At 35.6% G+C, this 25882-nt stretch overlaps 1 protein-coding gene across 1 annotated transcript; it reads right to left on the bottom strand.

Annotated features, from left to right (window-relative positions):
* Positions 1-1019: 1019 nt before the first annotated feature.
* Positions 1020-25464, bottom strand: RGS21 (regulator of G protein signaling 21). Its single transcript, XM_059414108.1, has 4 exons — positions 25454-25464; positions 20286-20362; positions 15243-15409; positions 1020-1223 (listed from the first exon to the last, which is right to left on the bottom strand). The coding sequence occupies exons 1-4, from the start codon at positions 25462-25464 to the stop codon at positions 1020-1022; spliced, it is 459 nt and encodes a 152-aa protein (XP_059270091.1).
* Between the last annotated feature and the right edge of the window lie 418 nt (positions 25465-25882).

Here is a 25882-nt window from a genome sequence, read left to right on the forward strand (position 1 = left end):
TTTATAGCTTCTCATATTGACATTAAACTATTCATACTTATACATAGAAAGAAACAATTTCAAGAACATCTCAAAAATGCATTTTGAAAATTTCTTTGAGTTTCATAAACAAGTTCCAGTACTGAATGAGTAAACAGATACTTAACCCCCCAATTCAAGTAGATAATGCAATAATTTTTTATTTTGTGGGACAATTATGATTACGCAGTTCATTATATATTTCATTCCTTCTCTTTCCTTATATTCTTGTAAATCCAAGAAAATCAGTCCTCTGCACCCTCAGAGCTCTTTCTACGCATATACCTAAAATTGAATGCCATTGAATTGAACCAGACGATGTATTTTGACAAACTTTGATCCACAGTGTTCCATACACACACACACACACACACACACACACACACACACATTCTTGTAATTTTCTTTTTAATTAATCTGAGGGTCATGGCAATTTAGATAATCACCATATTATTATGTGGCAGATCTTGATTAAAAGGACATAGCTGAATACACTAAAGGGAGGATTGTGTTTTGGTGCAGAATTTACTGTTTTACAGAAGTAAGTTTTGAACAATGTAAATAGTATTTAAAATCATGTATATGGTGCTAAATAGGCTCCCACTCAGCAACATGAAGATATATAGTTCTTGAATTCATAATGTCATAGGAATATCCACTTACGATTTAAGAGTGTATTACATCTCTATTAACTCCCTTGTACTCTTCTAGTAGGAGATTTCTAAGTACCTGATAAAATCAAAAATTCTAAACAAATGACTTAAACCCTAAAGCTTTATACATATATATACACATATATGTGTGTGTATATATATATATATATATATATATATATATATATATTCTGCTGGAGTGAAAAAATATTTTCTAAACCTTAAAAAAACTTGTTTTTGTATATTTAAACAATTTTAGCCTTGAGTATGGTGATTAAAAGTTGATTTCTCCTGTCACTTGTTTTTCTCCAAATTGTAACCTGGTTATTAGTTTATCATTTACCTTCTCTACAAAAAAGGGAACCATTTCTTATGATTTCCAACCTGTTTGCTATTTACCAGTTTCTTATAAATCTCTGATTTTAGAAATCGAGGAAAAGAATCCTTGGCCATAAGACTATAGATTAACTTCTGAGCCTCATCAAAACATCTGAGAGTTGGTTCTGCAATATTCTTTGAGATGAGGTCCCTGGTACTGAAGTCAATGTTGATCTGTGGAAATAAGTTTGCATATCATTATATTAGTTTACTCAAGGAATATGTCTTTTATACAGTTGGTAGATGCACATATTATTTGAATTGCTTTTCTAAACACAAAGTTAATCTGATGCAAAACAGCAGAAAAAGTCATACTTTTTTTCCCCCCTGGAATGCAGAACACGTTTGGTATAATTATTTCTCTTTCTTTGTGTGATCTTTTCTTATTTCTAATGGGAAGACAGTAGAAAGGTGGTCATTTGGGGAAGGAGCCAATAGCAAACTAAGGCACACTGGTTGCAAAGAGACCAATCAGAGGCTAAAAACTAACCTGGGTGGCTCAGTTGGTTAAGTGTCTGCCTTCAGCTCAGGTCATGATCAAGTCCTCAGATCAAGTCCCACATCAGACTCCTTGCTTGGAAGGGAGATTGCTTCTTCCTCTCCCTCTGCCTCTCCCCTTGCTGGTTCTCACTTTCTCGATTTCTCTCTTGTGCAACCTCTCTCTCTCAAATAAATAAATAATGTCTTTAAAAAATCATTATTTTTCCTAGTTTGAGAGGGTTGGCATTGACAGAGAAGAGAAGTAAAGCCTTATTTTGAGATTATAAAACAATAACAAAGGCAAAAAATCAAGGTATTTTGTGATTTTAAATATATTTTCCCATAAATCCTTTTTTTCTAGTACTTTAAACCTAATTCCAATAATATACTTTCCATAGGCAGAACAATTACTAGGATATAGCAGGTTGGCTACTACCAACACGTTCCCATTCTCTATACTTCCCCTTGTATTCCACACAACATTCTTTTTTGTATTTCTATACTTTTATTTCTATTTTCCATACAACATTCTTTTTTTGTATTTCTAATTTGTATTTCTTTTTGTTTGCCAAAATAAACCAAATAACATCCCCCTCTTCAATGACTCCCATGCCTTCCACAAAGTATACCTGTATATGTGTGTGTGTGTGTGTGTGTATCCTTGTCCCCAAAAAACTATCATACATGAGTATCTTCTGCAAGGTCTAAGAGAGATCTATTACATTGGAACACACCATTCATCAGCAAATCTGTAAAATGCCCCAAACCCTTGGAAGATGCTTATTCAACTCTACACATATTCCAGGATATACTCTGCAAAGCAGAAAATTTCACAACCAGGGTGTCCAATTTAAATCAAAAACATTCATGAAGTGCAAAAGAAATTTGAATCTTAGAATTAAAAACTCAAGGAAGGCAGGTGCTCCCTCCATCTCATTCATCCTTCTATTTTCTGGCACTTAGCAGAGTATCTGCCACATACTAGGCAATCAATAAATATTTGTTGACTAGAATTAAAATGTCTCTTGGCAAAATGCGGAGATTGTAAAAATTCCATAATGTAGGGGTCCGGTGAAAGAAAGACTACACATGACAATTTGTGCTTATTGAATTGAGGTTAAAAGAAGCAGACAGACCTATAATCAAACCTTTCCTCAGCTACTTACTTGCTATTCATATGAGTGAAGGACATTCCATAATTTCTTTTAATCTTTCATTTTCATGGTATAATAGAGAAGAGTAATAGCATTTATCTTAAAGTGTTTCAAGGACTAAATGAGATAAGTGATATCAAAATATTTTAATATTATTATTCCAGAAAGAAGAGAAGAAGAAAAAACTTTTAATTTGGAAAGAACCAGAAAGACGTCACTATTTGTTCACAGATGTCTTCCTTCTTGAGGGATTTCAGCTGTTCGGCGATCCTACATTTGCACCTTTATTTCTCTGATCATCCTCTTATGTCCTCGGCCTGAAAATTCCAGGCCAAACGCTACAACTCTCTGAAGGCCTCAAATCTGGAATCAATATCTCCTTCTTTATATAGGAAGATGGTGGAGGGCAGTGGAAAGACTTTGGGATAAATTTCTCCTCTGTGCTCTAACACTTAGTACCCTGGTGACCCGGGTTGAGGTTTTAATATCTCCGAGCAATGCTTCCTCGTCATTAAGCTAGGTAGTTCCTGATGGAGTTTTTTTATGAGAATTAAAATAAAATGATCCTTACAATCATTGATTCCACAAATATTTATAGTTATTTATGGTTATTATGTACCAAATGCTTTCTACACTTGGGAAATGATAACCAACAACTAAGTAAATAGCATTATTTTAGAAATAAACTTGAAGGATGAGAAGAAGCCAGTCCTCTAAGAGTGTGGGGGAAAAAAAAAAACATTTCTAGCAGAAAAAAACAACAAATGCCAAGTTTCTGATGCGAGAAACAATTGGTTATGTTCTGAAAAGACACATGTCTGGACGGCTGGGGTAGAGGGTGTGAGAAAGAAAGTTCCTGTAATGAGATTTGCCTACAAGTCTTGTAGCACTTAAGTGCAGTATAAGGAGCTCTTATTTTTCTACTAGAAATAATAAGAAGACAACTGAACTATACCATTAATTACTAAAAGACATCATCTGCAATTTGCTTAACTTTGTATTCCCCGTAATAGTAAATATAGCAATTTATCTCACTGAAGCATTCACTCATTGGGGGGAGTTTTCATTCACAGCAGGGCTGGTGTGTGCCTGGTGCCTGGTGTGCCTGTGTTGGCTTCTTATTATTATTTTAATTAGAACTGAACACCTCCAATAACTCCACATTTCCTATTTAAAACATTCAAAGCCTTGATTTTGGCATTCATGGCTTTTATAATGGAGTCCTAACTTCACTTTTTTTTTCTCCTTTATGTGTGCCCTGTATTTTTACCAAGCTAGACACCCCCCCACCTCAAATTCCTGGTATTTTCCCACCTATGAACATTTTTTCATACCATCCTACTCACCTGAAAGTCACTCCTCTTCACCAAGTCTTTTATGCCCATGAGCCTACATTCAAGTAATATCTACCCTGTGAAGTTTACTTGTGGATTGCTTCCTTTGGGCCCGTCAAAGGACTTTGTGTTACTTAGATCGTATTTACATTTTGTGCCTCCTTCTCTATGCCTTGTGCCATGTAAGGACTCCATAAATACAGACTGCATAAATAAAGTGAAAAAAATGTTTCTTTATTTGTTAAAAAATATCACATTTAAATTTTAAAGGGAACTATTCCAACATATAATTAATATTATTTATTAAGATAGATGAAGCTTGTACTTCTGACTTATCTCTCTCATTTCTCTGACTTGTCTGTTCTCCTACCAAGGAACTGCCAACATCAGCTATGATAGCTGACTGATGAGAGATACACTAATCCCAGGAGATAATTAGTAGTCTTATGAGGCTGTGTCTTGGCAATTCAGCTTAATGTCAGTGACAAAATATCACACCCACATGTTTGTATAAATGTCATTATTTTTCTCCAAAGTTCTTCAAGCTTGAAATGTAGGAATCATCTCTGACACCTCTTATTTCTCTGATCTCTCTATTTTTTCCCCTCATTTCCTTTTTATTTGGTAATTTCACAATGGCTCTTTTCGTTCTCACTCTTTTTTTTTTTTTAAGATTTTTATTTATTTATTTGAGAGACAGTGAGAGAGAGCATGAGAGGCGAGAAGGTCAGAGGGAGAAGCAGACTCCCCATGGAGCTGGGAGCCTGATGTGGGACTCCATCCCGGGACTCTGGGACCGTGACCTGAGCCAAAGGCGGTTGCTTAACCAACTGAGCCACCCAGGTGCCCTCATTCTCACTCTTATTTCTCTTGTTTAGCCTTTTATAATGGAATCTCTTTCCCAAATTCTGTAATTTCTAGTCTTACCATGTCTTTTCCTTCTGTACATAATCCGAAGGAAAAAATATGCTTTCTGAAGGAAATGAGATAGTAAGCAGATCTTTGAATTATTATCACGAAGAGATAGATTAAGGAAGGAACTTGCACATGGGCAGGTAAACCAATAGGAACCCAGTGGATTTTGAGAACAGGAAAAGCAAGAACCTGGAAAGGAATGAAGGTACCAGATTATGTGGGACCGTATAGTTCTGTTAAGGAATTTTTACTTAACCTGAGACCAATGGGAAGAAATTTTAGTAAAGGAACATGTTTGAAAAAAAAAAAAAGTATCACTGGTTTCCCTGTGTTATAATGGCTGGATGTGGATAAAAGGTACAAAATTGAGGAGCACCTGGGTGGCTCAGTGGGTAAAGACTCTGCCTTCGGCTCAGGTCAGGATCTCAGGGTCCTGGGATCGAGTCCCACATCTGGCTCTCTGCTCAGCAGGGAGCCTGCTTCCTCCTCTCTCTGTCTGCCTCTCTGCCTACTTGTGAACTCTGCCTGTCAAATAAATAAATAAAATATTTTTTAAAAAAAGGTAGAAAAATGAGAAAACCTTACGAAAAGTTCAGGTGGGTAGTGATGGTGAATTTGGCTGTAAAACGTCACAGGGGATGGTGGGAAGTGCATAGCTTTTAAAGATATCCAGAAAGTAGAATGGGTGAAACTTGTGATTGCATAGTGCACTAGGATGAGGGACAAAATATTGAGGAATGGCTGGATTTTAGCAGTATTCTGAAGCATGAGATCACAGAAGAGCTGATGGGGTGGAAGTAGATAAAGGATGACTACGGATTATTTATCCAGAGCAAATAGAAAAACAGAGTTGCCATTAACTGAGATGGGGAGACTCAGGTAGAAGAACGTTTTGAACAGAAGATCAGGGCTCAGATTTGAATTTGTTAAGTTTGAGCTGCCCTTTTAAAAATACGGGCGCCTGGGTGGCTCAGGTGGTTATGTGTCTGCCTTGGCTCAGGTCATGATCCCCCGCTCTGCAGGGAGCCTGCTTCTCCCCCCCCAACCCTGCTCCACTCATGCGTGCTTTCTCTCGCAAATATATAAATAAAATAAAAATATATTTAAAAATATGGGACCAGACAAATTATTGGGAGAATGACTGTGAGCAGAAAATGAAGGGGATTGCCTTCCCTCATTATAGTTTCTGTTGGGTTATGAGTCAGAACAGTAAAAGAGATTGCTAAATACAGTCAGTAAGGAAGGAGGAAATCGAGTACTAGAAATCAACTGAAGACAGTATTTCAATTAACAGAGAGTGATCAATTTTGTTAAATGCCCCCTGAGAAGTCAATATAAGTAGTATGAGAATTAAGTTATAGAAAGTGTCTTGTCTTTTCTCCTCTCTAATCCCTTGAAATTTTCAGTGAACTGGGAAAATAGTGAAAATATTAGGTCTCAAATACAGAGATAGATAGATAGATAGATAGATAGATAGATAGATAGATTTAAAAGAATCACTTCTGGGGGTGCCTGGGTGGCTCAGCCTCTGCCTTTGGCTCAGGTCATGATCCTGGGGTCCTGGGATTCAGCCCCACATCAGCTCTCTGCTCCACGGGGAGCCTGCTTCCTCCTCTCTCTCTCTGCCTGCCTCTCTGCCTACTTGTGATCTCCATCTGTCAAATAAATAAATAAAATCCTTAAAAAAAAAATCACTTCTGGGGGCATGTCTGTGAGCTGCATCTTCTACTTTGTTTAAATATCAGCTATAATTTTTGGTTGGGTTCTACCAGAAGATGCATGGATAAATTTTTTATCTCAAAGAGTAAGGCAGGAGATGCTGAGCTTGGAGTAGACCAAAGGTAAGGTCCCATCAGGAAGTGAACTTCTAAAGATGGAGCCTCTCCAGCTGGAGGATATTGAGGCATTCCTGAACTGCCTGGGAGCTAGGGGGAAGCTCTGACTATGCTGAGAGGGTCAAATTCTTAGGTCAAGGACCTGGGCTATGGGGTGCCTGGGTGGCTCAGTGGGTTAAAGCCTCGGCCTTCAGCTCAGGTCATGATCCCAGGGTCCTGGGATGAGCCCCACATTGGGCTTTCTCCTCAGCAGGGAGCCTGCTTCCCCTTCTCTCTCTGCTTGCCTCTCTGCCTACTTGTGATCTCTGTCTGTCAAATAAATAGATAAAATCTTAACAAAAAAAAAAAAAAAGAGGCTGGGCTAAACAGTGTATCAGTTAATGAAATAAAGTTCACATTATTTACTAATATGATAGCTACTTGCATTTCGTTTGTATGGATACAGAGTTCAGTTTCAAGGACTCTGAGAAATATAATATTTCTTTTGCTTATTTTTTCAAAAGATTATGAATTATCTTAGATATCTGAGCCCGCTGCACTGTCAGTCTCAGAAAAGAATTGTGATTCTTACTGAATCTCTGACAGCAGAGATGTCATCACAACCATTAGAGGCTTTTAAATTCTGTCAATTTTGAAAAGGCCTTGACATAGGTGACAATGAAAGCAATCCACTGCATTAAAATGACTACTTTGTGAATGATGTTTGGGGCAGTTGTTTAAAAACAGTTTTATTCTAAAGACCCAGAATCTGTTAATACTCATGGGATTTTGTTAACCCTCAGATATGGCAGCCAAAGTCCCCCTTATTATGCCAGCAGTTTTAAATCCTTTTAGTTTTCCACAAATCATTTTATCAGGAAGAATACATTTTAAAGGGTACCAGCTGGCTTTCCTGTGACCCTCCACTCCGCTTTCTCTATTTTTACATAATTTGAATGAAAATTTTCAATTGTGTTCTTGCATTCAAATTAGATAGTCTTTTCCTCATCTAGAAAGTCGAGTGGAGCAGGAGACTGTCGTTAAGCACAGAGAGTGTTCCTGCCTATGGAAAGCACCTTACTAAAACAGAGCAGGTGGCGTCTTAGACCTCATTCACAACAGAGCTTGAAAATTACTGTTCAAATTAAAGCCGCCTCTAGTCATGTTTTTGGTTACATAGTTCTATTTAATCACCACAAACTCCTCTTGTATTACTTCATTTTTGACATTATTAAAGGAAAATGAATATTCTGAAATATATTCTCAAGGGTGGCTATTAAAGTTGAGAATAGCAGAGTTTGTAACACCTAGAAGGAATCCATCCCTGCACAGGACTTGATCCTTTTGTCCTTATCGGTTTTAGAGACACAAATCAGTGACACGTGTTGGGAGGTAGTATTAATGTCTTAAATCGGGCAAAGGAAGCAGAAGAAATGATAACACATGCAAACACATAAGTTGATAAAAATAGATGGACATAATGTATATGGATAACGCATATGATTGCTAAAAATAGATGTACATAAGCAAAAGTTATCTGGATAGTTGAGAGGGAGTCCAATTGACTCGTTTCATTCACCAACCCAAACATGCTAATCTAAGACTAATTTCAGTAGCACAGAGACACATGGAAATTGGAAAAACATCTGAGTGTTTTCTTTTCAAGTTAAAACGTAGCAGCCTGTTTTTCAGAGGGCCAAAATGACACTGCAAATTATTTAGAAGAAGTACTCCTGCAACTCTTTCGCCTCTTAATGCCATAATGAATCTATACTTGGTGGTTTAAGAAGTTTTATACAAATTAAAGAGAATATGAGAAGAGTTTAAATAAAGCTTTTGATAGAAAAGAAGACAGACGCTATGTGCCAAGATAATTTTATGCTTTTGCCTTTAGCATAAACATCAAGGTTCCCAGCTTTATTACAAACATTTAAAATAAATAGTAGATCTAGAGAATGGAATTTGGAACCTAAGAGCACGGGCTGTAGACCTCTCTTCTCATGATCTGTTGTATCATCATGACTGCGGACTCGTTATTTTCTCTCTAGGGCTCAGATCATTTTCACCTGTGCAATGTGGGTGATTATAATACCTCCCTAAGATAGTGCCCATGATGATCGGATACAATAGTCCACATGAAAGCATCATGCAGAGATGTCACTTGTAGTTTCTTTAGCTCTGTTTCCCCTTTGCCTCCTACCCCTCCTCCTTCTCATGATTCTTGATCACCTCCTTTTGCTCCTCTTTCTCTCTCTTACATTTTCAGAGGCTTTTTAAGGTGAAATAAATAAGGAAGAAGAAATTATTGGCATCCAGGGGGTGATGTTCCTTCAGTCTGCTCTCTGACACAGACTGTGCTAGGCTTCCTTCACAGCTGTTCTAGCCTTCTAGGCACTGCCTGGTGCTTTGACTTCTTCGTCTTTCTTTCCTATCCTTCTCTCCCATTATGTCTAATTCCCCCTCTGCCCCCATTTCTGGTCAAAGCTCATGTATTACTTCTTTTGAGATACATTTTCTCATTCCCCCTAGAAATTGATTTTCCTGTTGATGCTACATATCACCTGTGTTCCTACCACAACTCTCATCAAAGATTATTGTTAATGATTTTTTAACTGGAGTCCTCCCCTCAAAATGGTTAGCTTTACCCAATCAGGGACTCTTGTCTTTTTTCTTATCTGCTCCAATATGGTTCCTGGCATATACGAGACACTTCATAATCAGTGTGCAAAAAATTAGGAAATTAATAAAGAGGCAAACTCATTATATCTGGAGATGATCCTAGAGTTGGAGGACACTGTTGATAAGCAGCAACTTTTGGGGCCAGACAAAAACATCAACATGTTGGTGGAAGTGGCATTAAAAATGCTAAGAAAACATTTGAATCTAAGATGGAGAAGACAAAGTTGGAATGACAGTAATATCAAGACATGGTTCCAAATGCCTATTTTCATGGGCCTCTCTCTACCAATAGTTCATATATCTATTTCCTTTCTTTGGGATTCTGTTTAAAGCTAACTTTATTTATAATAAAGACCTTATCTCAGTATCTTGTCTCACTACTATTCAATCATTATATCCTTCGAGGATTGCAAAGAGTTCCCTCTGTAACTTTTTTTTCACTTAATCATTTGTTGCTTTGCTTTTTCCCCTACTTCCATAAATTTCATTTTTTTAGCCCAACTCGCTTCAAAGTTTCTTTGGACCCAAACCGTAGTTTCAACCTATTTTATTTTCTTGCATTTCCTTATCAAGCTGCCTAGTTCACACAGCATATTGCATTATACTTCAGCGTTTTTTTAATCTGTTCTCCTGCCTAAACTGAGCTGCCCTTCCATGGAGATACTTCGTCTTATAAAGGGATGAACAGTAGACACAGAGTGAGTATTTGCTGATGTGAAATAAAATATCAACAAATAACATTATACTGACTTCAAAAGAAAAGCAAAACACCAGACATAGATATTTTAAGAAGTCTCCTGCACCCATGAAGATACCTTCTCCCCTGTGACTATAGTTTCTTCTTTGTCTTATGAGTTGTGGTGTCTTCACATTTAATAAATACATTTTAATTTATTTTTTTTAGAAGATTTTGTTTATTTGAGATAGAGAGAGAGTGCACACACAGACTGTAGGGAGAGGCAAAAGGAGAGGGAGAAGCAGACTTCCTGCTGAGCAGGAGCCCAATAGCAGCAATGCCAGGCTCTATCCCAGGACCCCAGGATCATGACCTGAGAGGAAGGCAGGTGCTTAATTGAGTCAGCCACCCAGGTGTCCCATTTAATAAATACATTTAAGAATTAAATATTTCATACTGATATTCTTTGACTTAAAAAACTGCCAATGTATTTTCCTGGATTGGTGATAATATGCAGTTGAATTTATATAATTTTAAATATTAGACTGTTGTCTGATTTGGGACATTTTCTACTATCTCAAAATGAAAACCAACATAAGCATAAACATTCTTCTCTCTAATCACATATTTTCCATCCTGAGTAATTTCTTTTTCAATAAAAAGAATGACACAAATATAATATACATAAGTGAGATAAATATAACATGAATATTTAAAATCTGTCAGTGTTTTTAGTAATATGAAAATATTTCGGGGTGCCTGGGTGGCTCAGGGGGTTAAGCCTCTGCCTTCGGCTCAGGTCATGATCTCAGGGTCCTGGGATCGAGTCCCACATCTGGCTCTCTGCTCAGCAGGGAGCCTGCTTCCTCCTCTCTCTGCCTGCTTCTCTGCCTACTTGTGATCTCTGCCTGTCAAATAAATAAATAAAATTTTTTAAAAAAGAAAATATTATTTAAAATATTTTGAAGAGTTCCATTCTCTTGAAACCAAGTAAAATTACTTTCTTAAAATTTCCAAATATTATGAAATGAGTGGTCCAAATTGAAGGATGAATACCTGAACGTTTAAGAATTTCTTTTACACTTATAGGTTCTTATTGTGTACAAAGTAGAGGCACTTTAAAAAATAATTGCTTAAAAAAAAAGTTGCTTGTCGGGATGCCTGAGTGGCTCAGTCAGTTAAGGGTCTGCCTGGGGCTCACTCAGGTCATGATCCCAGGATCTACATCAGGATCCTTGCTTAGCAGGGAGCCTGCTTCTTCCTTTGCCTCCCACTCCCTCTACCTGTGCTCTGTCACTCTTCCTCTGATAAGTAAGTAAAATCTTTTTTAAAATTAAAAATATTGCTTGCCTAACAATTTTCTCATTTTTAAATCACTTAGTTAAAATGTCTGGCTATATTTATACCTTTTTATCCTCAGTATTTTCTTCTGAAATTGTCTAGGTATAGTCCATTCAACGAGTAGCTCTTTTTAATCTCAAACTAGTGATTTGCTAACATGTTTTTATAATGGTTGTTTTCAGGTTGAAACTATAGCCCTAATAGAGACTTGTTGAAAAAAAGAAAGGGATTACATGATACAAACCATAGACATGTGATCTTACTCATCATTCTCATGTGTCCTGTGTGGTTGTTATGTGCTTGGTTTATAGGTGAATGAGGAGATGGGAAACTGAGGCTTAGAGAGAGAGAACAGCTCACCACAAGATTACAGGATTTTAATTTAGGTCTAGATAGCTCTCAACTTCCAGTCTTCCACTATATCACACTATTAGCGTAGAAACTAGAGAAAAGGTAACGCTGTAAGGGAGAGAGAGCATAAAGTCTAGTTATGATTATTATCATTTCTCGCCAAGACCTAAAATTTCAATTTTTGTTGTTTTGTTCAGTGTGCTGTCTTTGCCTGTTAGAACAGGAAAGGGAGAACCATTAGTACTGTCAATTTATAGACGGGGGTTGTTTAGTAAATTTATTATAATCTAATTATAAATTGTTTAATTGCATCAATTGAAAATTAAGTTACGCTAGCAATTTCATAGATGAGGAAATAGAGATGCAAGAAATTAAAGAGAAATTAAATAGGAGTTAATAGACATCTGCATAACATGATTTTGCCATTCTTCTTTACTGTAGGATTTTCTACCAAGAAGATCAGTTGTAATTTTTTTTAAGGAATTTTAATTTTTTTTTAAAGATTTTATTTATTTATTTGACAGAGAGAGAGAGACAGCGAGAGAGGGAACACGAACAGGGGGAGTGGGAGAAGGAGAAGCAGGCTTCCCACTGAGCAGAGATTTCCATGCAGGGCTTGATCCCAGGACCCTGGGATCATGACCTGAGCTGAAGGCAGACACTTAATGACCGCCACCCAGGAGCCCCAGTTTTGATTCTTTATAAGAGTCGCTTATATAACTATAATCAAATATGGAAAACTGGAGACTATTCTCATATAAATGTCACTCTTGAATTAATTTTTTTTGAATTAATTTTTTTACTTGTGAAAATCATGTTTTCCCGCTTCTATATCAAATATATGAACTCGTCTTCATAAGTTTGCCTACTAGATAAATCTAAAATACTTCCCACCCTTTCTTTATCTATACTACTGCCCATCCAACCTCACCCCCCCCCCCCCCCCACTTTCCATTAGCCATATCAAAATGTTTGTAACTTTCAGGAAACATTAGGGAGCTTTGTACTTCCATGTGATTTCACTGTGCCCTGCGTCTGAAATATTCTTTCTTCATTTACGTCTTGATATTACTCTTTTCATGACATACATTTTTCATGTGTGAGTCATCCAGAAAATGCATCCCTTAACTCTCCAGATTTAATCACTTTTCCAGTGTGCTAATAATGAACTTCAAATGTGGCTTTATTATTATATTGTTTATTGTGTATTTGACTGGTTTTATTACATGTCAGTCTCTCCTGCTTTGTGACTTCATTGTGGGGACGGGCACTCAGTTTAATGAGTCAACATACCCACAGTTGTATTATATTTAATATACAGCTGATGGACAGAGAAATACCTTGAAGACTGACATATAATATAAGAGGCAAATGCCCGTTAGTAATTTGGGAAGGTGAAATTTAGTAATCTGTTGAATTGGAAACAATTAATGGCAAATAATAGGAAAGATAATGACTATTTCAAATGTACATCTACATAGTTCTTTGTTTTCAGTGAATTTTGTCATATTTGATAATAACATTTTTAGATACTTCAAAGAGAAAATATAATTATTACTTGAAAAGCAGCCATAAATTTAATTATATTTTATTTGGTCAAATTAATTAGATGGACAAAGTATAAAAAGCCATACAACTTTTATATGCTAAAATAATAACTGTGTTATTTATTTAAATTATTACCACATAAATTTATTTTAGAAGAAAATATTAGGAAGATAAACAAAGCTATTTTGTCAAAATTGATAAATTATTATATATTGTAAGATTAATTGAGCTATATTATATATTGTAAGATTAATTGAGCTATAATTAAAAGACGACATTTCTTATTAGAAGACTTTTCATGCAAAATGTTTGAGAATATTATTCTAAAACAATCACTGTTAATTAGCTGAATTCATAGAGAAGAAAAAAAATCTGGCTTTCAAATCAATATCACAATAAATAGGATATCTTTAGAGCTGATTTCAAACCCTTTTAGGAAATGACACATTAATCAACTTGACAAATCTCATATACTATATTTTCAATTTTCCAGAATTATTTATTGATTCTTAGATGGTGACGGGGAAATGAATGTTGAAATAGCTTCACAGCAGTTAAAATTCTTCACTCTTCACCTGCCCCCGCCTCGTGAATTTAAAGCTATGCTTTAGTAGCTCATATGTCTGTAAAGTTATACTAGCCAATGTATGCCATAGTAATTAATGTCCAATTAAAACTTGAACTACTGATACAGCCACTTTATGTCCTAGATTTTCTGAAAGTGTTTTCATTTCACCTATTCTTTTTTTTGTCCCCATAAGTGTAATAACCCTTCTCACATCATGAATCCTAAATTTGGGTCAGAAAATATAATAACTATCCCCTAGGATAGGAGGAAATTGGTGTTTTTGCCTCTGTAGGAAAGATGACTTGTACTAGTAGTTCATGTTCAGTACTAGTAATTCATGTAGCTTTCTATTTAGTACTTATGCATTAAAATTCCTTGCTTATATGATATATTCAGTGAGGAACTGAAATCATTTAAATTATAAATCACTTAAACTTTAAATATTAAAGGGTATATGAGGATGATCATGGTTTGGTTCTGGAAATAAAATCAAATATAAATGAGGTGTTACATACATTGAACACTTTTTTTGGCGGGGGGGGGAGTTATTACCAGTCATTCCAGGTTTCTCTCTAAGACCCTTTCTACTTTCCTTATCTTTTTTTTTTTAAATTTTTTTTTTTTAATTTTTTATTTTTTATAAACATATATTTTTATCCCCAGGGGTACAGGTCTGTGAATCACCAGGTTTACACACTTCACAGCACTCACTACTTTCCTTATCTTAAAGCAGCACAGGTGGGTCCTGAAACATTGCTTCATACCTTTGGCTAATTTTTACTATCAAAGAAATAAAGGTAAGCAAATGCTTCTTTTGGAAAGTAAGATATTACCTGCCATAAAGTGGAGATCCAAAATACTAAAAATGAAGAGTTCATGTTGTTCGGTAACAGTCCTATTTTCCCTCACATATTATTCGAAATTTTTATATATATTATTCTCTTCTAGAATTCTATTCCATCTTGACCACCATGATTTATAAAAGGGAAAACGAAAGTGAACTTGAAATGCAAGAACACATTGAAGTAACATTTCTATAGGGTAAACTTGAGAGTGATTTAACCTGAGATAATGAACACAATTTTTCAGGAATCTGCAGGTTGTGCTAAGGAAACAAAAATATTGGTCATATCTGGCACATAGTAGGTGTTGAAAAATACTTGCTGAATCAGTAAAAGATAGGATCATTTTAAAGGCACTTCTTTTGGAGTTTATGACATTTCTACTTGAATACATAGTGACAATTTGTTTCCCTTTAGATGGATTAAGTCTTATAATTGGGAGCAGATTTGGTAGCAGGTGAGTAGTCACTATCCTGGAGTGTTTTCCTCACCTCTTTAGGGGCATCAGCTTCAATGAATTCAGAATAGATCATCTTGGCTTTAGAAGCAATTTTTTCTGCACTTTCTGTTTTTTTGAAGTCTTCACAGGCAAGCCAGAACTCAACATTTTCTTCACTAAACTCTGATTTTAGAAATGTTCGAAAAGCATCCAAACCAGCTATAAAATATAAAAGAAAAACTTTTGTATATCAGGCAGTGCAGTATACATAATCAACAGGAATACATTGTATAATATGAGCATTTACTGAGTGTTCAGTGGCAAATATTTATCATCCCTCTCTATATAGTGGTATGTTTTTGTTTTTAAGTTTAGAAACCTTATTTCAGATCAATAATCATAAATATAAAATATTCTCTTTTAAAATATTTTTAAAGTATTTTATTTATTTATTTGACAGAGAGATCACAAGTAGGCAGAGAGGCAGGCAGAGAGAGAGGAGGAAGCAGGCTCCCTGCCAAGCAGAGAGCCTGATGCGGGGCTCGATCCCAGAACCCTGGGACCATGACCTGAGCTAAAGGCAGAGGCTTAACCCACTCAGCCATCTGGGTGCCCCATAAATATAAAATATTCTTGACTCTATTTCTCCAGTTAGCTCCATTAACAAAGAAAAACTGTACTTTTTCTTTCTAGATCTTAAATATCAAGAAGTTGTGTCTAGAGGAAAGTCTTGATGATGGTAACTTCATGGGAAATCCATGGGCTTAACGTCCTATACCCAATGAACTAAGCCCAAAACAAGTAATGATGTTATATTGACTTCAGAGTAAGAATAGCTTTGCTGCGGTGAGTTGGTGAGGAAACAATTTGATGCTCAAGAGTTAGATTATGTGCATTTGGGCTCAAAGCAAAGATGGGAGGACTGACATTTGGTTAATCTTGAGTGAATACATCGGCAAATTCAAATCTCCAGACCAAGAAAGTAACCAGCAAAATACTTGGTGTGACTATTTCTCCTCTCCCCTCTATGTGGTGATACACAATTTTAAGTCCATAAAGCAAGTGAATGAGCTTTTCTCCAGCGTTGCCTTAAGTAAAACCCTGTTGTCGCCCATTCTCCCTTATACTACCTGCTCTAACTTAGCCTGTGCATTGTATTGTTCTCCTGCTCCCAGGTATTCTGAGCATGCATTTCTCCAGAAACTTTAGACTACTTATTTGCAGGCTTGTTTACTTTGCCTTAATTAGTATATGTAATTTCCTTTAAATTTAATAACAACCGGTAGCGCTTGCAGCCTCTGATTCCCTTAGGTCCCATTTCTCCCCATTATTTCACTTTCAGCCAAATTTACATGGGTATTATTCCTATCTGAGATTAATATTGTTCCTTTCTTTACCTTCCTCATCAAAATGTGCCCTGAAATATTCTTTAGAATATCTAGAGCTGGGGCGCCTGGGTGGCTCCGTGGGTTAAAGCCTCTGCCTTCAGCTTGGGTCATGATCTCAGGGTCATGGGATCGAGCCCCTCATCGGGCTCTCTGCTCAGCGAGGAGCTTGCTTCTCCTCTCTCTCTGCCTGCCTCTCTGCCTCCTTGTGATCTCTGTCTGTCAAATAAATAAATAAAATCTTTAAAAAATATATCTAGAGCTCACTGAAGAAGGTAATTCTTGCTAAATCAGTTAGGGATGAGTAGGTTGGCTAACTGAATTTAAATAAGAAAAGAAAATCAAACCAACAAAAATGGAACAAAAAAATTTGGTTATCTAATTATTTTTCTAACACAAAAAGTATTGGGGAGAATTGAGAGTGAGAAAAATATATGAGTCTTCGCTTGACTAATGAAAATTTAAGCTTAACATCAGGAATTTTTAAAATAGTGTAATTTTGAGGGCTTTGGTAGCACAAGTATTGACTGTCGCATGCAATAAATATATATATATATATATTTTTAAAAAAGGATTGTGCCTCTACTTAGATAGCAGGTTAGAAAGGTCATTATTACATCTCCACAATTGAATGGACTAAGGTAGTACCTTGAGTTCGTATCATTTGGTTTCACAGATTGCACCTGTCTGAGGTGAGTATCTGTTTATAAATCAGACTGTGGATCTCTCTGAGGAGGAAAATATACATCAGCGCTTTTGCCTTGGGAAGGATTTGCCTTCCAAAACACTGGCGACTCTCTTCCACCTGCCATGAGGGCCCCTTTGCTTTTGCTCAAAGCAGCTCTTCCCTGACTGCATACTCAGAGTTCTGATCCCTTCTTGTTCCAAAGTAGGGGTGAATAAGCTTGTGGAGAATCAGGGGAAAGGGAATAAACTTGTGGAAAAGAAAATTTTAAGAGAAAGTTTATGGAAAAGGGGCCAAAGTCAGCTATTTGCAGTTTATTGCAGGTGGGAAGCAAAGTGATTTTAGTAAGAGAAAATAGAAAAGGCTTCAGGGAGCCAGATAAAAGCATCTAAAAACACTGGGAAATTAAAAATAGATTTAATATATTTTTTTATCATTTGAAATAGAGTTGAAATAACAAGTCATTACCAAAGGTTATCAGGTACCAATTAAAATTCTCAGTAGAAATATTGGAGAGTGTGGATGATGTTAATTTGTGAACACTATAAAAAATTCAATTAACTACACATTTATTGCATTTAAAAATACATCTAAGAAGCTTCTGTGACACAAATTTAGGTTATAAAAATCCCCTTAATAACATCCAGTTAAAATTTCCATGAGTTTTGTCTGAACGATGATGAATTTGAGGGTTCAAAACAGAATTTATGCTGAAATCTATTTTATAGCGAGGACAAAGTACACTTTAATGGTATTGAAAGAATGTTGTAGATTCCTGTCTGACAGTATTTTACATGTGTGTCGCTAAGGCATGTGAGGCCTCCTCCCAATGAGGATTATCTAAATGTATCCCCGAGAGATGGGAAACTAGAGATCAAGAAACTTACTATTTTCTCACATTCAGCAATTTTAATGAAAGACTACTTGGAGATAATAACCATTGTCCTCTCCCATCACTCAGTTTGGGACACAATGAAATAGAATCAACAGCTAAAATGAGCTAGTTATCTCGGTGTTGAACACACTATTTTATTGAACTACACTTCTATTCTCTATATACAATATGAATGATCACAAGATGTCATGGGACTTTGGAATAATATGTTACATGCAATTAAAATGATGGTCTCTGAGGGCACTCTCTGCGGAATGGAATGGCTACTGGTTAGGCTTAACCGGGGCTGACAAACGGATTAAGCCCTAGGTGTTGAAACTTACATGAGAGCTGAAGCTCAGTACGTACAGGACATAACCCCAAGTTGATGAGAAACATAATTTGGTGAGATATTTAGCTGTTCAAAAAATTTCCAAGCTATTTTTCTGGTGTTGTAAAAAGCAAAAAAACAAACATCTACTCAAATGAAACTAGGACTCTTCTACTTTACGTGGGCATGAAATAGAAAAGCTCAGGAGATATGCAGATGAGACCATTTGTCTTCGGCTCAACATCTTCCATGCCTCTGCTCTGTGGCGCTGTCCCCTAGAGCTTCCCTACTCCCCTACCACCTGCAGGTTTCTATGAAGAATTCACCAGAATTCAGGTTTCTGGTAAACCTGATCTGTCCCACTCATTATACACTTAAGTAAAAAAGAAACATGCCTTTCCAAACTTACAAAAATGCAATTCCATATCTTTGATGTCTTAGTATATGTCCTTAGTTGAATTCTAGGAGTCATGTGGATTATTTTATGTCTATGGGTTAGGAATTAATCATTTAAGAATTATAAAAACAAAATAGTTTTGTCTAATTCAATTTAATTTTGCATGTGAATAAACAACTATGAAGAATTCACCCAACTTTATTACGTTTTAAACTTTTCTAATATTCTGATATTTACTTTGTAAATTTGAAGTAGAAATTCCATTTATTATCAATGATTTTAATTATTAAACATTCTTTAATACATGGCTCTGCAGAGCCATTTTTTTCTTGTATGAGATACAACTGAGATAAAACTGCTGCAAAACAGAATTACCTATAACAGAAACAGAAGTTCCAAATGACTACTTTGAATTAAATTTTGGAGTTATTATTTATTGAAAATCAGCTTACCTTATTGAGTCAATATGAAATAATATAAATACATATCCACACATGTACATATTAATACATTTAAATATGTTTTTTTCACTAAAAATTATAATTTCAGTTGAAATAAATACTTAAAAACTGTTTTTAGCCTCAAGACATGAAAAAAACAAGTGATTTATTTAAATTTTCAACTTTTTTTTAAAGATCTTATTTATTTATTTGACAGACAGAGATCACAAGTAGGCAGAGAGGCAGACAGAGAGAGAGGAGGAAGCAGGCTCCCCGCTGAGCAGAAAGCCCAGTGCAGGGCTGGATCCCAGGACCCGGGATCATGACCCAAGCTGAAGGCAGAGGCTTTAACCCACTGAGCCACCCAGGCGCCCCTAAATTTTCAATTTTTTAATAGTATGTATGTTTCTTTCAGCTTGTAACAAGAATAGCATATATATATATATATATATATATATATATATATATTCATGTCTCAGGCTAAAAACATTTATCTCAACTGCAATTCTAATTTTTAGTGGAAAAAAAAAGTTTAAATGTATTAATATGTACATGTGTGTATATGTATATGTATTTATATTACTTAATATTGGCTCAGAAGGTAATTTGATTTTAATTATATATATAATGATAATATATATAATGATATATATATACACACATATATATGTACATATATATATAATGATAATGAGTCTAAGAAAATGACAGATTTCTTACTTCCTATTTGGGATTTTCATTTTGTGTCAATGTTTGAAGTTTCTATAATCATGTCTTATTTTAGGTTCTACCTAATGCCACTTAGGTTTATTTAAATTTTCAACTTTTTTTTAAAGATCTTATTATTCCACCTAGATTTGTGTGACTGTTGGGACTCTTATGCTTCAAATATTGATGAAATTCATATTTTATAATGACTACAACTTTCACAATTTAAAGACTTACTTTTAATCATTTTATTTTTTAGCTTCATCAGATCTTACCTTGGTTGGTTAAAAGTGTGTCCATATTTTCAGACCACGCCATTGTTTCTGTTGTTTGTGACCTGTAGAAACAACATCTACCCTTGACAATAGCATTGTGATCTTTTTCTTCCGTAACCTATAGTAATATTTGAGTTATATGTATTTGTTGAATGACATAATTTAAAAGAGCTTTGTGCCATTAATCAAACTGCAAAAGGTCAACAAAAATTGTATAATGTTTTCCACAGTGGACAGCAACAGCAATATAGAGTGGGATATAATTCAGCATCCGCAATTATTTATTAATCTAGATTACAATTTATTAATATTTGCAAATTCTTACATCTTAATAAAAGCATAGGAGAGAGATTGATCATGGCTCTATGAAGTATAGTGCATTTCTTCTCAACTGTAAATATATTGATTGTTAATTTATGTCGCATCACTCTGGTCTATTCCCAAAAACTTATCATGATAGCAATAGTGATAAATGAACTATTTTCTAAGTTTTCACAGTATATAAAATTATCCATGTTATAATTAAGTATTTCAAAAAAGTTTTTGAAGTGTTTCAATTAAGGATTTCTAATATGTGATGATCTTAAAAGTGTTTATTTATAGTGTTCTGAGAAACCTTTGCCCCACTTCGAGACAGGCTTTATTTTTCCTTAGACTGGTATGCCTCCAGTTCTGGAATGATTTATTTAAATCTAGCAATCTGTCAGGACAGAGTAATATCTTTTCCAAAGCAGTCACAAAAATTTATAGACTTAAGTCTCCTGAAGAAGGTATACTTTTGGGGATGTGATGTAGAAATGGTAAATCAGGTTTAAGATATAAACTTCCTGAGATACGAGTACATCATGCATTATTTGCCTTAATAAACTAAGATCCTGATGAGATAAGCTCCCATCCATAGAAAGCATCTGCTACCCAGAAAAAAAAAAAAACAAAAAAAAAAACCCACTAAGATTACATAGCTGTGATGTGCAAATGACTTACTTATTATGGAAAGGGATGAGCTAATTGAAAGTTTTTATTAAAATGATTGATGATAAAATAGAGACAGTGTCATACTGAGTCATTCTTATAAAACTCAATCTTTGCATATCAAGGTGACTGATCTTAAATATGCTATGTGAAGCAATATCCATACTTTTATATTGTGTTACTTCTTGTAATTTGCTGCCGTTTTTATTATTTGTGTTGGGATTTGTTGTGCTCCCTTCTGCTGTTGCAGATGTGATTGTGTTTTCAGATAATAACAGGTGTCCTTATACAGAACACATAGAGGAAGATGTGTGACTGGAGATTCATTTTACTACTTTCCATTATTTCCATTTCCTGTTGAAACTTTCTTCCCTGATAGTGGGCAGCTGATACTCCTTTCTCCCTTGATTTGCTAAATCTTAGCACACAAGATTTTCCATGAAACCATTTTTAAATAGTAGTTTTTTCATTCTAATGGACATTTAAATAATTTCGGTTGTTCAATTCCTATTCTCATTAATGGAGAAGGGGACCCAAACCTAGATTTAAATTTACATTGAAGAGCTTTTGTGCACTATAAAACCTGTTATACTAATAAGCTTATGCTATATTTCATGATTCAAATATTAGGTCTTGTAAGGAGTCCTATTGAATACACTAAAATTATCATATGATCACTTAAAATACACATGTTTAAAAATGTCTCTATTTGAAGATTGATATTTGGTGGTTAACAGATAATCAGATTGCGAACTACTTAGTATGAGTGAAATATATGTTAATGAACAGGGCACTGAGGAATGTTGAGCCCAAACCTGGGCACACCGTACAACAATTCTGAGTGAGGAACAGGCACCAGAAAAAGCACATAGAAAACCAAACAAAAATAAAAAACCCTGAGAAACAATGTAGACAGAAAGGATTCGGAGGTGAACATACACTTCCTTGTTGTGTAAGATCTCTGATGATAGGAATAAATATTGTTATTTTGTGGAAGCCGAGAAAATTAAGGCCATCCCATCTCAAGTTTAGCTGATGTGGGAAACAGAGGCAGAAGAAAATCATTAAAATTCCTTACCTACTGACAAGCCCTTGAAACAGGCAGAGTGGTTCTCCCCTGGGAACTCAACTGCCCTCACCTTGAGGTTTTGCTAAGGACAATCCTAGCCTGACCAACCCCCTACCCCAACAGGTCTGACCAGGATCCTATAAGTCTACTTTAACAATTCCTTTATCTCTAAACCTCCAAGATAGTGTCGAGAATCATTCCCAAGTATATGACCCACTGTTATACATCTAAAGGATCTCACGAGAAGATTTTTATTATTGGTAATAAATAACCTTTCTCCCAACAATAGCTAGCCCCTCATGGTCCTGGAGACCTTGCTTCCAAAAGTCCTTGGAGACTTACATCATCCATAATCCCCTTGTCCTCACCCACCGCCGAGTCCACCCCTACTCTGCCTTTAAAAACTCTGACTGTAATCTGGTTCAGGGTCCAAGTCCCTACTCCATTGTGTCGGGTATACTTGGGCCCAAGCTTAAGCATGTCACCTCAGGGTCCAAGTCCCTACTCCTCTGTGTTGGGTATACTTGAGCCCATGCTTAAGCTTGTCAAATAAACCCTCGTGTGATTGCATCGGTGCTTGGCTCCTTGGTGGTCTCTCGGACCCCAAAACTCAGGCATAATAATTTTCCACTACCAAGAACAGTATGTCTGGTCCAAAAACGTTGTGGAACATATATAATCAAATAATGAATGAATGACTGAAGTATTAAAACCTTCAATGGAAGCAGAATAATGGCTTTCAAGATGGTGGTAGGTGACCATGGTAAGGTTATTGAACGTGAGAACTGAATTGCATTAGCTTCAAAGGGTGTAATTAATGGTGAAAGGAAGAGGAGGCAGGATGTGAAATTATCATGGGGGAGCGACAGACCATGGACCTCTCTCTCCCCCCTGGGGGGGGGGTGAAATTGGGGGAAATGGATAATATCCATTCTGGAAGGTATCAAGGCAAGTCATGTCATTCAGGGAGAGCCAGAATTTGCTTACACCAAAAGCAAAAGGAATATTCAGGGAGGTCCTTATCAGATGTAAAGGAGTCTTTTAGGAATGGAGACATTTAAATGAACTGTAGCTATTTTTGTGAGTTTCATTACTGTAGGAAACCTTAAAAACAAAAGAAGAAAACAAAATGTGGGAAATGATGTAAAACTCAGAACAAAAGAAGAATGTCAATGTTTTGAATTAGAGAGATATATTAGAATATTATTTTCTATAGCTAGAGATTATTAGAATAGAATTAGAGATACTTGGATGTTCTAGTATTTCTTAAGGCCCCCAAGATGTTCCATTATCATGAAAAGAAAATTTGCCCCTCAGCTCTCTGAACAAATACCCCTGCTGGTGTGTGATAAATCCTGGGGTGCTCTCAATTCACTATTTTCTAACCAATTTCAAGTTTGACTTGAAAGGTTCAATTTTGATGACCTGATATGATGGAAGGGCCGGTGGGAATGCAGTATTCACTTTTCTGGAGCTAGTCAAGATGCAACTATTTAAAGGAATAAGTTCTTAATTAGCTGTTCAAATTTTTAAGTTCTGGGTTGATTGTATATTTATAATTCTGTGGGAGAATAAATTGTTGTTATATATGAATAAGAGAAATAATATTTTTCCTAGCATCAGAATGTTCAACAATGCATTAAATGTTCATAGTCTATACCACACTGTGTTAGGCAGGTCATGTACTTTATCTTATTTAATCTTGCAAATGACAGTCTGTTTTAATCCTACTTCACCAGTGAATAAGGAGTCTCAGAGATACTAATGACTGGTGCAGTATCTTGCATGTACTAATGGGCAGTTAGAATTCAAACACAGTTGTGTCTCCTTATAACCTAAACTCTTCTTACAATTCTTCCTAGAATGAATGAGTCAATAAGCATATGCTCATGTTTTGGAATATTGATAATAAATATTTCAAAAATGCTTTTCCTGTAATAGAGTTTACTGAATTTCACACAAATAATATTTCCTATAAATAATAGCTAAATTGCAGTAATCGAGTACTCAGTGGAAAGTTTTCAGAAGAGAGATTCTGAAATCTCATTGTCAAATGAAAATGAAATATCAAATGAAAATAGGACAGTTCTCATGTTAGATGTGAGTGAGAAATGTGTCTTATGTTTTAAAAAATGCAACTGTATACATGTTAAGAAAGAAACTATTGAATTCAAATTGGAGGAAAAAAAGAAGGTGGCTGACTTGGCTAAATTTTACTTGATACATGGTCCCTAAAGTAAGTGGATAATGCACCACTCTATCATTTCTTTTTCTCTCTTTCTTACTTTGATTTTGGTTGTAACTCGAACAGAGCTTTTGTCTGACTCTTCTCATTTGTGCGTGTGCATTTCCTGTATAATTGTGATGCATAATCAGAGTAACTTCATATGTGTATGATTTGCCATGAAAATTCACCATGTATCTGGAGCCAAAATTGCACTTAGTGTTTCATGGGGTTTTGGCTGATTTCCTTTCTGTTTCCTTCATTAAGCGAGTGCCATCAAGGCCAGCAGTCCCCATATTATGTGTCCAGAGAAGAGCCAGGCCAGATGGGAACTGCGTGAAAGCTACCAGTTATCTTGCTAATTTTGCCAGCTAGAACCAGTTGCATCAAAAAATGTGGAATCCAACAACTTAGCTCTTCACACTCAATTAGCAGTGTGCTGGAGAATGGGAAATTCAAGCAAGGAGCCCATGTGCTCCAGGAAGTGACAGCTGCTAACTTACCCAGCATTTAATATCTGTTTTCAAATTTCTTAATAAATATTATAATAATGAATAATTTTTGCAAGGATCATACATATCTTTTGTCACAAACTCTAACATTTAATAATTTTGAAAAGCTTCACGAAAAAAAAAAAAGCTTACTGTTTTTTCTCCCCTGCATAACCTTCCTTTATCTTAGCAAATATGAAACAATTAACTGCAAAAGCAAGTCATGAATTGTTGACATATTTTAAAAACGAAGAAGAAATCAATAGAGAAAGGGGAAAAATAAATCAGCAAGAAAGACAACAATTAGCATATTTATCATAAATGAAGGAAATAAAACATCAAGACTAATGAAGGCTCAAATGTTTCATTTGTACATCTTCCGAGATAAAAATAGCTTTAAACAGCAACTCACTTCACTGGCATTTTTCGTTCCACTGTCTGACTGTCACAGGTGATGCCGAATTTCTTTTTCTGACTGATCTTCAAGCTGAAGGTAATGTGACAGCAGGAACATTACAATTAGTATGCAAATACCTCTCCCCTGGGTTACAAATTGGCATTCTTTAAATCATGCTATGCTCAGCTTTTTTCGTTTTGTTGTTAACTTTTCACTGGTCAAAACACTTAAACTTCTAAGTAACAAATAACTCTTTGAATAAATGTGACATTTCTAGGAGTCTGTGGCATAACTGAAATAAATTCCATTTGAAAGTTTGGTTTCTAAAGTTCATATACATCCATTCACCAGACAACTACTGTTCACATGAGGTGAAATCAACTCAGAAAGAGACGTATATAAAATTTAATATTCACCTTTAGGTCTTTCTTCTGTCTAAAAGAT

Source organism: Mustela nigripes, chromosome 10 (genome assembly GCF_022355385.1).
Source record: "Mustela nigripes isolate SB6536 chromosome 10, MUSNIG.SB6536, whole genome shotgun sequence".
Lineage (NCBI taxonomy): Eukaryota > Metazoa > Chordata > Mammalia > Carnivora > Mustelidae > Mustela > Mustela nigripes.

Bases quoted from the DNA above. Each gene is read 5' to 3' on its own strand.
- RGS21 (XM_059414108.1), bottom strand. The intron at 15,410-20,285 runs GTAAGATCTGAT...TATATTTTATAG, and splicing joins CACACTTTTAACCAACCAAG to CTGGTTTGGATGCTTTTCGA. The intron at 1,224-15,242 runs GTGAGGAAAACA...TTATTTCCACAG, and splicing joins AAGCTGATGCCCCTAAAGAG to ATCAACATTGACTTCAGTAC.